This window comes from Chelonia mydas, chromosome 6 (genome assembly GCF_015237465.2).
Source record: "Chelonia mydas isolate rCheMyd1 chromosome 6, rCheMyd1.pri.v2, whole genome shotgun sequence".
In the NCBI taxonomy this organism is placed as follows: Eukaryota; Metazoa; Chordata; order Testudines; family Cheloniidae; genus Chelonia; species Chelonia mydas.
The window spans coordinates 25,832,425-25,848,346 of NC_051246.2; the positions used below are offsets into that span (position 1 = coordinate 25,832,425).

The 15,922-nt window shown below is 44.1% G+C and overlaps 1 protein-coding gene across 7 annotated transcripts in view; it reads right to left on the reverse strand.

Annotated features, from left to right (window-relative positions):
• The window catches only part of CHID1 (chitinase domain containing 1), a 302,198-nt gene that overhangs the window by 249,715 nt on the left and 36,561 nt on the right, over positions 1-15,922 (reverse strand). For all 7 annotated transcript variants that reach the window (XM_037899598.2, XM_037899597.2, XM_043547928.1 and 4 more), the window contains exon 8: positions 9,310-9,402. In XM_037899598.2, coding sequence (XP_037755526.1) covers positions 9,310-9,402 — 93 coding nt within the window. The remainder of the gene's footprint in view (positions 1-9,309; positions 9,403-15,922) is intronic.

Genomic DNA, 15,922 nt, shown 5'->3' on the forward strand with positions numbered 1-15,922 from the left:
ACTGATCTAACAGCATCTGAGTTTAACGGCTGTTATTGTAAGCAAGCGCATTTTCTGAATAAATCCCCCGGGAGCAAAGTAGAGAAAAATGAGACCAGATACAAAATGCAGATTATATAGAGTGATCTGCAATCCTTTTAGATTACTTTACATACCTCTGAAAAAATGTTGTGTATTTCAGAAAATATAAGTATTTCACTACCTTTATTTCTGTTAACTAGTACGTATATGTTAGACATAGTATTACTATAAGTATTGGGAGTTCACGTTAACTGAATGTAATATACTCTCCCCACAATTCTGTTCACCTATGTCAAGTATCCCGAAACACTTTGCCTTACCAAATGTAAGCTTTGGCTTATATAAATAGGAAAACTGTCAGGAACAGGGCACATGCACGTTTTACCATAGCAACAGGTAGAGAGAACGAGGAGTACTTTTTGCTGATACAGACTAACATGGCTACCACTCAAACAGGGAGAGAGTTACTCTCACAGGCCAGTACTGGAATGACTCAAAGGAAAAGGACAAGATATATAATTGTTCTACCTGGTACAAACCCAGGAGGTGTCTTCATGCCCATTGGTACCTGGAATGACTTTGTTCAGAACAAAGAGATAAGGGGTATGCCATGGTACCAGAAAAACAAAGTAGAAAGCTGATTGGTTAAATCTTGTTTCAGATGATGCATTCACACAATACCTTTTTATTTGTAAACAGGATGGGTATTAACAGCATAGCTTTGGGAGTGTAACTTTGGGAGCACACCTTCTTTGTAAGGTGAATTTAATCTGGATGATGCACTGCACAAGATGTACTTCCTGGAAATTGGTATTATACTGAGCCTATCTTCTTGTACTATACTATTATTAACATTGTGCAATAAACCCAACTGATGTTATTGCATCTCAAATAAATTTCTTAATGAAACAAAGTGTGGTCAAGCAGTAGACTTTTCAATTTATCAGCATTTCAATTATCACTTGGATAGGTAGTTATTGTTCCCCATATTTTGTGGATAAAAAAGTTGTTTACGGTTACTTCAGGGTTCTATTCCCAACTCTAAAATGTCAGACCCAAGTCCCATCCTCTGAGCCACATTGGGTTTTGGATTAGCAACCATACTGGCTATCCTGTCAGTATCCACTGCTTCAGCCACCAGATGGCTCTCTTCTCTCAGGGCCAAGAATAGATTCCAGGAAGCCCTATCTTTGCTGTCTATCAAAGTCCTCAAATTCACTTCTGGAAAATCCAGAAATAGAACCCAGGTGCTTTATACAGCAAAACAAACTTTTACCCACTTTACATATTTTTCATGTTACCCCAATGAATATGCTACTTGGCTATGCTGCCTACATAGTAGAGATACTCATATTCATCTCTACAAAGTAACAAGACATATCATTTGCCTGGCAAGTAGTTGCACATGGTGATATCTACAGAGAAGGGGAATCCCATTTGTTATTTCTTTGCTAAAAAAATTCTCTGCATTCTGGTATTTCTGATGTATCTTCATGTTCCTTGGTTTTGCTCCCATGGATAATTTTTAAAAAGGAGATTTTTTTCCTTTTTTGTATAAAATACATTTTTAAAAAGTTTAAGTATTTATGACAGTGGATGACAAACCTTCTCTTGCACTTTTAGTGCAGTGTGCTGTTATTCTAGATGTTCTACAGCAAGTCTTAGGGCACTGGAAGATACCAACTAATAGTTATTTTTCAGTTGCTCGAGAAGTGAGACTCTTTTGCATGTTTATAGTTAGAGAAGAACTGAACAAGTTAAATGGTTGGCTCTCATGTTCAAAGGGCAAAGCTATCTTGGTTTCAAAAGGTCTTTCTACAATTAATGAATATTGTATCCTGCAAATCCAACTTTCATTCCAAGAAAAATAAGACAACAGATTCATACTGTGCGAGCTGCAGAAAATACACCAATTCCAAAACAGGCAGTTTTCTTCAACAGAAAAGAGGTCAGAGTTTGAGACGCTTCAGCAAAACTAAAGCATATTCCTGACCTGTGTAGAAGCTGTTAGTCATCTCTAAGTTATTTGACCATATTACAGTTCCAAATAAAACAATTATATCAATGTTGGGATCCTTTAACATCTGACAATCAAATTTAAAAGGTAAATCAAACTTCAAACTGATAGAAGGAAACACTTTACACAATGCATAATTAGCTTAAGGAATAACTCACTGCCACAAGGTGTCATTGAGACCAAGAACATCACAGGATTCAAAAGGCGTTTAAAGTAGTACGGTGGCCTTTACTGCCCACCAAGTGCCCCCTCATGGCTAGGGTTGCCTCTGTGGCTGTCCTGCCTCTATTTCCCTTCATCCAATTCCCTTTAAGAACTCACCCAGTCTCCAGTGACCTACCAAGCTCAATCCTTTAATTCCACCAGTTCACGTCAGGCTGGCAACAGAGTCAAATACCAAACTCAAAAGTCCAAAACAGTTTTTTAGTTCATCTTCCCTTCTTTAACTCCTGCTCACAGGAGTTATCTGGCTAGGGCTCTGCAGGATCCAAACTTGCTTCTCAGAGTTACTCCTTCCACCAGCCCCAGCTCCACACAGTCTCCTGAGCATCCTGCCAGGCCTCCAGCCTATGGCTGTCTCAGCTACCCTCTCCTCCACACAGCTTCCTGTTGCCTTTTATATTAATAACCTGATTCCTCTCAGGTGGGACTCACCTTGTAACCAGAGCTGGCTTAGCACCAGGCTCTCCAGCCCATAGGCAAGCCAGCTTATTACAGACATTTTATATGTACAGCCACAGGATATATTTTAGCTTGTTAAAGAGATAGGAACCCTCATTCTTCTAGGCATGAACCACAACTAGTTGGAGAAGGATTTAAGTAACTTCCTATGGATAGGTGTGATGGGGTATACATGTCCCGCACTGGACAGGAAGGGGTTAACCCCATACTGCGGGCTGAGGAAGCCATGCCCCATCGCCCCTGCTGGATAAGCTCCTACTGGAACCACAGTATAAAAGGGCAAAAAGAAAAGGAGTACTTGTGGCACCTAAGAGACTAACAAATTTGTTAGTCTCTAAGGTACCACAAGTACTCCTTTTCTTTTTGCAGATACAGACTAACACGGCGGCTACTCTGAAACCAGTATAAAAGGGAGCAATCCAGCTCAGTCTGGGCTGACAGCCGAGGAGAGAGGATGTGAGCTGCAAGCTCCTGCACCCAGGAGCTGTCGGTGCCCCAGACCACAGAGGGCAGGCACACCAAGACTGCCCACAGAAGCCTCCAAGGGAAAGGCGTCTCCAGGAACTTTGCTGGTCAGCTACCCTGGAGAAGTAGACTATGCAGAAGACTGTGGAGAACTTGAGAACCAATGTCTAGTTCCCTTGGGCCACTTTCTACCCTGCAGACTATGGAGAAGATAGCCAGGGTAGAAGGTGGCCCAAAGGGAACTAGACATTGGTCTGGCAATGGAATCGTGAACCAGGTCAGCATGTTTTGGATGGATCCCTGCTGGATCCCCTCTTTGGCTGGATCCCAGTAGCGAATACACTTGCAACTGACAGGGCCCTGGGCTGGCACCCGGTGGAGTAGTGAGGGCCTGGATCACCCTGCCCAAGCTGCCAATCCACTCCTCGGTGGCAGCCCACCCCCTTTGCCTGGCTGCCTGACCACACTGCCCTGCAAGGGAGGGCAGCCCCTAGTGACTCCTGCCACCCGGCCACACTGCCCTGCACAGGAGGGCAGTTTGACTGCTCAAGAAGAATGTCAGACACCGGGTCTGCAATGGGAGCTTGCCAGAGACCCAGAGCAAGGAACAATGATCAGTCACTGTTTATACCCAGGGGCTTAAAACACATGAGATTCAGTGGTTGGATCCAATCACAACATACTGGTGTGTCCATCCAGAGTGTGGGACTGGACCCAGTTCAGATAACTACTAAAAGGGAATAGGAATCTTATTGCTTTAATGATTCTCTACTCTGTTTACAACACAAAGGAGTGAATGCATTTTACCATAATCCATAGTTGGCAGCAATTACTTAAGATCTTTAAAAGCATGCATTAGCCTAATGAAAAGCATTTTTGTAGAGAAATGATTGATAATCCATTGCAGAAAAATGCTACAAAAATGTCAGAGCAAATGAAAATGCTTAATCTGTAACAGACAACAATTAGCCACAGTAGAAAACTGCCTTAAAAAATGAACTACCAAATGGGATGAAATTCGGCTCACAGGAACAGTACTGAACTTCTTCTTCGTATGAAAGATCAGAAGAAAGCTGCAGACAAAAGTGAAGACCTTTCCTGTTGTTGCTCTTCATTTAACCAGAACTGCTGGAGCTGAAAACATTTTTAACATTATGTTTCAACACCCCTCTGAGGTAAGGACATACTATTCCCATTTTACAGGTGCAAAAAGGCAGGCTGACAAAAGGTAGGATTTGCCTAATATAATAAAGGAAGTATATGGCAGAATCAGAAATAAAATCATCAGGACCTATCTTCTTAGCATATATTCTTGAAGAGGTTTTTATAGTTTCCTGCGCTGTGGTGTGACACGTCAGCACTAAGAATTATCCAGAAGAGCCACAGCAATTTGTCTCACTAGAAGTTAGGTTCAGACCACTTCATTTCATTCAGTCACTGCCAGAAGTGATGTTCAGTTATAGGGGCCTGATCTACACTATAAAAAGTTTTACCAGAAAAACCTTCCTTGTGTCAGCACTTTATTGTATGCTTCCATACTTAAAATTGAGTCCTGCCAACAAAACCATCAACCACTTATAACGCTCAAGTTAAACCAGTTGGGTGAGCAATATAAGCCCTCTGTCAGTATAGTTCTACAAGCACAATGCCTGCACGGAAGCAGAAGTACCTGTACTGATGTAAGCAGTCCTCTAGCAACAAGCAATGATTGCTCTGGTTGAGCTTTTGAACTCTGCTGCCCAGTTAAAGCCGTGCAAATCTGCAGATATCCGCTTTAGATCTGTGGATGCAGCTATCCACAGTCCATGTTTGCAGATCAGGTGCAGATACATATTTTGTATCCACGCAGGGCTCTAGTCACTGTGACTGGAAGTCTTCCTCCTGTTTAAAATCCCCAGCCCTGGAAATGCCTATTTTCTGCCATTTCTACAGGCATGACTCCAGTTCACCCGCCTGCTGCTGCATGACCCAGGAATGAAGTCCTAGATTTCCTCAGGTTGTGGGGAGAGGAAGGTGTGCAGCAACAGCTGCAGCATTCCCACCAGAATAAAGATGGGCATGCTGACACCACAAAAATCCATGGAGATCATGGGGTACAGCAGGGATGAGGATCAATGATAGGAAAAGGAGGAGGGGTTGCAGCAGGTTTATCCTAAGTCAAAGGAGCAGAGCCTCAGGTTCAGTATTGCCCGCAAGACCTGCCCCTATGATGACCAGCTTGATGGCATACTGAGTGGGGATCTCACCAACACCTTGAGACTTTGGACACCCCAAAGACTCCAGGGGAAGACCCTCTGGAACTGGCAACCCAGGAGATCACTGAGAACAGGGATACAGATTGTGCTGGGATAGCCAAGATCTCTTCAAGTCCGAGCTGGACCCGCAGAGTCAATCAGTGAGGAAGTGGACTCTGGTAGGTGCAATTTAATAGGACTCCCCATAAATGCAGGCCATTTTGTTTATCTTTTCTAGGTCCCCCAAAACACTTTGCTACACCTTTCCCCCCATCAAAACGGTGACCAACTGTGCATAGGGCCAAAGGAAGTCTGTCTTCAACTAGCTGCCTTATTTTAAAAGCATGAAGTGGCTGTACTATGCAATATGCAGTCAAAAAGACTGTAAAAACAGCCAAAAAGCATTACCAAATACATACTTTTACAGAAAATGCTTGCTTACAACCCACAGAAAGCCACATTTAATGGAAACAAAAACAGAGCACTTCCACGGATTTCAAAGTGAAAGTCTACATACAACTTACAGATCTTTCAGCAAAAGCAGTTACTAAGCACATCCAAGTGTGTACATTTACAGACCGGGGTTACATTTTAAAAACCCCAAAGAAGGTGAAAATGTGTGATCAACTCAGGTTTTGGCTTGGACAGGCTAACTTCACTAGCCAGCAGTCAGAGGGCACTTGTGCTGCTGTTGAAGAAGCTGGTTTACTTTAGCATATGAAACTTTTCAGTCCACTGGCTCATCACAGAATTTTTCCAGCAATTAGCATTTAACTTTTGCCAGGACATTTTTAGGCAGAGCTGCCTTTGTTTCTCCCACCACAAGAGGTAATCTTCCCACAACACTCTGTAAGGACCTCTTCAGGTATCATTGCTGAGAAGAGCTCAGAAGCATGACTCCAGGTGACAGCCAGAACTCTAAAGCAGTTCCCGTCTCTGCCCTCATGATTAATACATCCTCATGGCTCATGACTGCCTGTAGTAAGTGTCGCAGTCTTTACTACACCTGAAAGCGTACTGTTAAAAATTAATAAAGGAGTAGCGATTGTGAACCTGTTTGTTTATTTTAAACAGCCCAAGGGAAGAAGTACAGAGCTGAAGTACTTATCTTCTGTCCTACCTCCCCACCCCACACCTAACACTCTCTCTCTCTGTTTATCAGTGACCTCAATGGCAGTATACTTAAAACTATGTCCTTTTTACACTAGCTGACAGCCTAAGCATGATAAGAAGGAAAAGGAAACTGACAGGGAAGACATATTCTCCAAATTGGTGCAAAGTGCTGAGTCTGGAGCAAGTAAGACTGGTGAATGGAGGAAGCATATGCTGGAGGGGATAAATACAGACAAAGAGATGCACCAAGACACACTGCAGCTGTTGAAACAGACTCGGCTGCTAGAGCACATTATGGATCAAAGCACCCGAAGATCAACTCCACAGCAGCTACTACACAGCACGGAGAACCACCTGGCAAGAGCATGAGATACTGGGGCCCACATTTGTAAAATTTCAATTGGTATTCTATTGTTTAACAGTTCGATTCAAAGTGTGATTAATTTTTTTGAATTAACTGTGATTAATTGACATCCCTGGGCATTGCTGAGCTCAGCACCTACTGCGCTCAGCACCAACTCTAGCTCAGGCCAAACACCCCTCTCCTCAAAACTCCAGTCCCCCCAAGCAGCATTATCCTTTCATTTAGCTCCAGTGGACAATAATGAAAACTGATTAAGCTACACCAACTGCAACCTCTCAGTCATGCAGTTGAGTGTGGACAGTACCTTGCACTTACTTTCTTGTAAGCGGTACCTAATAAAAACCCAGATTTCCTGTGTCTTACAATATAGAGATGTGGACCCCCCCACCCAAAAAATAAACTGATAAACCAGCTAAATTACTGTCTGGGTACTGCAAGATGTGTCTTAAAGCTTCCCTTACCAGCACAGAACTTGCAGTGGCCTTAGTAATTAGCGTGGTCTCAGGCTACTCAAAAGCAACAGATGGCCTGTCCACCTCATCCCTCCAGCAGCATCTGGTCAGCTTCTCCGGTGATTTGTGTGGCATCCATGTTTTTGGCAGTGAGATGGAAAAACAGCACAAAACACAGTAGATTATAGGAGGGAACAGAGGGATTTGTAGAAATTTGTCCCCAAGTTCCTGTAATTCCCTAGAGAAGTGATGGTATCAACGGCAGCAGCCTCAAAATACTGAGCAAAAGACATCCACAAGGTAGTGCAACAGACCGGGGGGGGGGGGGGGGGGGGGGGTAGAGAGAAGAGAGAGAGAGAGAGAAACAGCTGTCTATCCAGAGCGACAAACATCTTTTGCCATTACCACCTGATGCTGTGAGGACACACTGCACTGGCAGAGGCAGCCAAACGTGAATGCACTCTACCAAAATACCTATGTTCGCAGCAGTATGCAAGTGGAATTTTGGAGCATACATAAGGGGTTAGGTCTCAATTTGAGCTGGTGACTGTGTGGTATAAAGGCTCAATCTCATTACCAATGCCAAGAACTACCTAGTACCCAACTTTCATCAGTTTTAGGCATTTACATTAAGATAATTAATGACTAAGTATATCTAAAATCCAGAATGCCTCGCAGTCAAAATTAATCATATGAGATACATCAATATTGCTGTTATATTGGCTGCCCATAGGGACAGATAGAATCAGTACATGCAGACTTGGAACGGTTAGTGGCATTTCGTATACACTGTCAGTGCCAAAACCTGAGCATAAAATGCTTTGACTCTGTGCAAAATGTCAGTCTCGCAGAGATCTGACCTTCCTTCTATCATTCGGTATAGTCAAAAGTGGCATTACATGCTTTTTGGCCAAGTCGTCAGCTAGACAAAACCACCCCAGCACACAATGCTCTCAAACTCTTCACTGCATTGCAAAGGGTATGCATACCCTGACCCTACCCGGCACCACCCCAGAGATTCACAAGGATTGAGCCAGATCTGGGAACTTCACTTCACAATGCCTGGTGTGATACCATCAACCGTGGTCAGTCTGGCTGGCCCAGCGCGCACGGTACTTAAAGGTTACAGCTTTTGTGGACATTGGTTTAAGAGGGTTTGAGGTTCATGAAAATAAGAAAAGGAGACCAATTTCCTTCCAGATCTGTTGAAATTTACATTCTGGTTTACACCATGGTGACTGGCTTCCACTTTTGAATGAGTAACATTTTAGGAAGTAAAGATCTTCCCTATAATATTTATTGAAAGATAGAAACCGACAAAATTTTTTACTGCAGCTGAATCAGAAGTTCCCGTAAAACTGGTGAACTCGTATTGTGTGATCTTTTCAAGTCAACTTTCTGTCTCTCAGCTATTACTGCCATTAAGGCCAACTCCTTACTTTGCCTGACTGTATATATAGCAAGACCATGCTGCATCTATTGCTAGGTACTAGATGCATTTCACAAGCACGTGAAAGTCAAACCAAAATAAAGCTCAGTTACCATAGATTTCACGCCTTCCCCTAGCCCCGTCTCTTAAACACCATTTACGACATTTTGAAAGTGTGTCAGAAGCGTTAAAGACTCTCACACACTATCCCACTCTTGGTGATGAGTCACAAAGTTTCACAAATGTGTCTGCTTTGTTTTTCCAGGCAGTTCTGCCCTGATATTTTGGGCTGATGCACAGTATGAGACCTTAATCCAAGCTATTTTGAGAAAAGAAAAAATGTGAGTGAGGTTGGTGTCTCAGAATACACAGAGCGCGATGTGCAAAACCATGTGATCACAGGCATCGTACTAAAGTAAGTTCCTGCTCCTGCAAGCCACATTTAGTTTTGAGAAAGCTGTTCAATTCATTGTTGATGAGAGAACAAAGTAGAATTTCTCATTAGGAATCTCCCCCATCAATGCAGTACTCACCCTGGTGTGACAGCAGGTGGGATGACCAGTATTAGCTTAAGTTGTGCTTCATGGAGAGCTTCCGAGAGGTGAGTGAGTAAATGAATCAGCTCCCTGTAATACAAACACATTGTTAGGCGACAGGCAATAGACATGGCAGGGTATCTGCATGAGTCATTTTAAAGTAAAACTCGAGGTAAAGACATGTAACAGGTAGTACACTCTATCTGGAAGTTTTGTAGCAGGTGAAATATTCTAGGAAGATTTGTCCAGGCATGCCCTTTTTCAGCATCATTAAGTGTACAACACTGCTGGAGGTACTCCTATACTTATAGTAGATTATAGCGGAGCTAAAATTTTGCCATTTTTAGTTGTAATTTTAATTTTTCCATTTTCACATGTAAATTCTCAGCTGAAATGTACATTTTGGAATTTCCCCCGGGACAGCTCCTGAAACACAAAGACATTGGTGTGCGTATGTGTATCAACTATATTCTCAACAGAAGGGGTTATCCCTTCAGTTCATGTTCAGTAAGAAGAAAGTTAAGCCAAGCAATAAAACTGAATGCTGTTCTGGAACAGACAGCCATTGAACAGATTCAGATGGTCATTGTACTGGTGAATTTAAGGTTAGTGGAATATGTGAAGATGCCTTCAGCAAGCCATGCAATCTTCAAAGCATTTTGAGGCCTCAAGAAAACATGGATGTTTTTAGAAACCTTTCTACCTAAACATTTTCTGTACTTTTTTAAAAAAAGTCACTCTGTATGCACAAAAAGCAGATTTTTGTTTCAAAAGAGGTCGCTGACCCTGCCGTACCTGAAATTATCACCCTCTATTTGTATCACAATTTAAAGGTTTCCACAACAGCCAGTTCTTATAAATGAATCACTAGGAGTGTGAGGTGGAAAATAAAGTCAAAGAAGCAGGTAAACTCTTAGGCCTGGTCTCCACTACACAGTTAGGTTGACGTAAGGCAGCTTACGTTGACCTAATAAAGTCAGTGTCTACACTACAGCCTTGCTCCTGCCAACATAAGTGTCCCACTACACTGACATAACAACTCCACCTCCACGAGAGACATAAGACTCACATCAGTATAGTTAAGGTGACGCTTGGAACGTTGGTAGTCCAGTTCCCTGTGGAAAGGGGCGCTGAGAAGCCCCAGATGGCTCCCCTCCACAGCTCCCAGCGGGAAATGATGAGCAGAGGGGGTGGCAGCCCACCAGGAGCCCGGGAGCCTGTAGGTCAGCTGCCATCAGAGCTGAGACTGGGCTCTCAGCTCCCCCACTAACCTAAGAGAGGCAGTGTGAAGCACTCCTGGTGAGGACGTGCACCACCGACCCAAGAAGGGTAGTGTAGACAAGCACCACTGCAGTAATTACTGCAGTGGCTGTAAGTCAACCTAATATAGGTCGACTTAAGTTTCTAGTTTAGACATACCCTTAAAAGATCCTCTTTTAGAAAGCTGCTATCATGTGTAGAAGCAGAACTGTTGTTTTGCAGATACATTTGTTTTATTCTTCAGTTCCCCCATGAAACACCGAGTGCAAGGATCAATTGGCTATACAGGCAGTGTCAAAGAATCTTCAAATACTGAAGTTATGCTGTAATTTTCTCACTGTTAGGTGAAGTGGATGATTTATCAGTAAACTACATAGAGATAAGATGTAGAAATTAAGTTTAATGACTTTTAGCAGCTCAAGCAGAGTCCTTTATTACTTTCACTTCACAAATTAAAAACTGTCCCTCTGTGTGCATTCCTTAAGTCTTCGGATTCATCAAAACAAAGTCAACTTCCCTATTAGCAATAGGCAAGGTGGAAGCAGGCAGATGAGCTGAACAGGGAATTTAAAGTCTCTGTAGTTACACCGCAAACCTACAGTGAACAAGTCAGAGGAAAGAGAAAATTCCTCAACCATAACACTATCTAAGAACACAGACTTCTAGAAATTGTGGTGCCAAATGGTTATTGCCGGAATCAAACCTAAATTGCGCTGATACAAGAGGCACTTTGATGGTGCCTGTTTACTTATTTTGCTTACATTGAACAAGAAAAAGATTCCTACGATTTGAAGGTACACGAGTGGGAGGCAGGTCATTTAGCAACGGCAATCCTAAACTGTTCATTCCACTTACTAGGTTACATTAGAACTGAAGTCCCAGAAAGACTAATTTTGTGTAGAGTAATCTGCTCCAGCTGCATGATGGGAGGGGAGGAATCCCCTCCTCCCTCCCCCGCCCACATGTTTTTTTGTTTTTGTTTTGTTTTTTTAAGTCAATCATCCTCTCTATAGTTAAGATTTTCACTTGGGGGTAGATTGGCTACTGTTGCACAGTTATATGCAGGAAGAAAATCTGAGCACTTTTTCAGACAGCACGGCTAAAACTGCCTCTGGAGTTTGCCAATAACTCTGCAATCTCAGTTTTGGCAAAAGTGGCAAACAGGACATTCCTACTTTACTCCCAAGAGCCTAGCACACTGTTTCTTCAGCATCCCCACTCCTCTGGAGTTTACTTGAGACCTGGTTGCCTCTGGGCAAAACACTGCACTGAAATACCACTGAACCATTCCACTTGTCACTATCTTACATATACTCCCGCTCCCATCCAGAGGGAAACACTAGATTGCAAGGTTTCAGAGCAGCAGCCGTGTTAGTCTGTATCCGCAAAAAGAAAAGGAGGACTTGTGGCACCTTAGAGACTAACAAATTTATTTGAGCAGAGTGCCACAAGGCCTCCTTTTCTTTTTACTAGATTGCAAGTAATCATGAGTGTCAGTTTTCTTCATTTGCCATATTTACCATCTCCATTCTCATTCTGGAAGAGTAAGAACTGCCTTTCCCATCCTTCAGTGTACGTATTCCACATTTTGAGCACCACTATCCTGTCAAAACAAGTCATTGATTTAAATACAGCATAAGAGAATCCCTACCCCAAGCTGTAGCCACCCTTTCCAAGAGTGACATTACCGCCACATCTTCACACACAAAAGTCAGAAGCTCCTGCCTTTTATATTCCTACCAACCAAAACATCTCAATTCCCCGTACCTGCCTCATCTCCCCCAAATACCTGTTAAGACAACTGGACTTTGCAGCATAGCAGAGAGGTTAAATCTGGCCAGTTTTGAACCAAATATACTGGTGTAGTAGGGGAGATGGGGATGATGCAAGTGAATACAAAAGCGAAAGGGTAGGACACCTTGCCGGCAGTTCTCAGAGGGGCTGCAGCTCAAGGGACACCTAACAACTGGTGCAGTATGGTACACGGAAGAGTTGATCCATCAGGTAATCAAGTCCCAGATCATTTACTGTTTCATTGTGAAAAATCAGCGCCTTGTCCATCACCTAAATCCTGGAATTATGTGCTTTTAATTTCCACTTCCAAATGGATGTAGAGGTGTAACCAGTGGTGAGCTGGACCAGGTTCGCACCGGTTCACTAGAACCAGTTGTTAAATTTAGAAGCCCTTTTAGAACCGGTTCTAAAAGGGCTTCTGTCAAAGTTTCTTCCCCACTCTGAACTCTAGGGTACAGATGTGGGGATCTGCATGAAAAACCCCCTAAGCTTATTTTTACCAGCTTAGGTTAAAACTTCCCCAACGTACAAACTATTTTACCTTTTGTCCCTGGACTTTATTGCCAACACCAAGCGTCTAACAAATATAACAGGGAAAGAGCCCACTTGGAAACGTCTTTCCCTCCAAAATCCCCCCAAACCCTACACCCCCTTTCCTGGGGAAGGTTTGATAAAAATCCTCACCAATTTGCATAGGTGAACACAGACCCAAATCCTTGGATCTTAAGAACAAATGAAAAAGCAATCAGGTTCTTAAAAGAAGAATTTTAATTAAAGAAAAAGTAAAAGAATCACCTCTGTAAAATCAGGATGGTAAATACCTTACAGGGTAATCAGATTCAAAACAGATAATCCCTCTAGGCTAAACCTTAAGTTACAAAAAGACACAAAATCAGGAATATACATTCCGTTCAGCACAACTTATTTTATCAGCCATTTAAACAAAACAGAATCTAACGCATATCTAACTAGACTGCTTACTGACTTTTTACAGGAGTTCTGACCTGCATCCCTGCTCTGGTCCCGGCAAAAATAACACACAGACCGAGAGAACCCTTTGTTTCCACCCCCTCCAGCTTTGAAAGTATCTTGTCTCTTCATTGGTCATTTGGGTCAGGTGCCAGTGAGGTTATCTTAGCTTCTTAAGCCTTTACAGGTGAAAGAGTTTTTCTTCTGGCCAGGAGGGATTTAAAGGTGTTTACCCTTCCCTTTATATTTATGACAGCTTCTAAATTTAACAACAGGCCAAAAGTGGCGCCTTCGGTGCCGACTCCATGGGTGCTCCGGGTCTGGAGCACCCACGGGGAAAATTTGATGGGTGCAGAGCACCCACCGGCAGCTCCCCGCCCCGCCCTGCCCCCGGCCCCAGCTCACCTCCGCTCCGCCCCAAATGCACCGCCCTGCCCCCCCGTCCCCCCCCCAGCTTCCCACGAATCAGCTGTTCGCGCAAGAAGCCTAGGAAGGCTGAGAAGCAGGCGGTGGCTTCGTGCTCAGGACCAGGGAGGCAGAAGCAGAGCAGAGGGGAGTTGGTGTGGGGGGGTGCGAGGAGGGCCACCCACGCCGCAGCAGGTAACCTGGGGCGGGAGGCGCTCAGGGGAACCGCTTCCCACCCCAGCTCACCTCCACCTCCCTCAGCCCTCCCAGGCTTCCTGCGCGAACAGCTGATTCCTGGGAAGCCGGGGCGGGGGGGTAGAGGCGGGTGGCAAAGCAGAGTGGGACGGCGTGTTCAGGGGAGGAGGCGGAGGTGAGCTGGGGCCGGGCGCGGGGCGGGGAGCTGCCAGTGGGTGCTCTGCACCCACCAAATTTTCCCTGTGGGTGCTCCAGCCCCAGAGCACCCACAGAGTCGGCGCCTAAGGTTCCACTTTTGATGTGATCAGTGAGGGGAGCAGCTGCTCCCCCTGCTCCCCCCCAGCTACGCTCCCCGGCTCCTAGGAGCCAGAGGGACCTGCTGGGTGCTTCTTGGGAGCTGCCCCAGGTAAGCACCGCTGGGACTCCCCAACTCACCCCCCCAGCAGGTCCCCCTGGCTCTTAGGGGTGGGGTCGGCACCCACTACGGTAGCCCACGAGACCCTCCTGCCCAGTTCTGGGGGCAGTCAGGGGACAGGGGAGGGGGGTGGATTGGGCAGGGGTCCGGGGGGGCGGGCGTCAAGGAACACGGGGGGGGTTGGATGGGGCAGGAGTCCCCGGGGGGCGGGGGTGGGCCATGACCCCCTCGTGGGGTGAGGAGGGAACCAGTTGTTAAGATTTTGGCAGCTCATCACTGGGTGTAACCCCGTGTAGAGTGCCTTGCAGTAAAATCCAGTCTTCAAATGTGGAAGGCACAAAGCAACATACTTAGGTCTGGATCTGTGAGGGAATGTCTCAGCCTCCTGGCCCAATACGTGGAAAAAAGTGGTCTAAATCACTGCTGTTATTTGGTAGTCAGCATCTGGAACACTAACCAGAACCCTGAGTTATCAACTTAAATTACAAGTGCTGGCAAAATACTGTCGATCAAGGTTCCCCCCTCCCCCCACCATTAAGATGGAGTCACAGCCTGCCAGTTTGTAGCAGTAATTTAAGGGCGAACATTTCAGAGATGTTGTAATACTTTATTTAGGGAGAATTACAAGCCCTAGAAATTCAGAGTTAAGGTTACACTAAAACAATTCCAAAAATGTTAAGTTAAGAAAGGTAGTTAAGGCACCCAAACAATCTTAACCCTGTCCTGGAGTGACAATTTGCAATAACCAGGTGATTATGATTAAAGCATTTTTATTTGCCATTGCAGAGCAGAAGAAACGGATTTTTAAAGTCATGTTAGTTTTTCATAGATTCATTAATTCTAAGACCAAAATGGAACAACTGTGATCATCTAGTCTGACCTCCTGTAGAGCACAGGGCATAGCAAATCCCCAAAATAATTTCTAAAGCATCTTTTAGAAAATCTTGATTAAAAATTATTATTAGCGTCTTCACGTTCAAAGTTTTACCTGACCATTGATCCCCTAAACATTTGGCCTATCTATATAAAAAAGCTGAATAATGCCACTGCAGATTTCCTCAAAATGTCAGATCATCTCAGGGACCCAAGCAACTTGGCTTGTTAGAGCCTCACTGCACATATCAAAATGGCTTATGGCGAGTCGGGGAGGAAAGTAACAGCAAAAAAGTTGCAGCTTCATGTGCAAAAAACAGGGTTTACAAACTGGCCCACTAACCTGTCAAGCCATCTCTCTAGCCTATGAGAGATTTATACTGAATAAGACAGGATTAATGATGAACGCTTAAAGACTTCATTTAGGCACACTCCCATTTGTCAACCAAGATAGATTATTTAAATCAAGTGTGCACTCTCCCATCTTCCCCAAACAGCAACAGCTAAAAGTCCATTTACAGCATGCTATAAATTAAAACTTTACTGTGTCCCAATAGTGCTCTTCGGTGTCTTAAAACAGTATTTTCCCATATTACCACTGACAATTTTGAAAGAAAAACTGGTGTCTCACATTTTAAAAGTTATAATGAGGTACAGTGTGGTGGGAACAGAATCTGTCTTTATGCAAAGACTTTATTA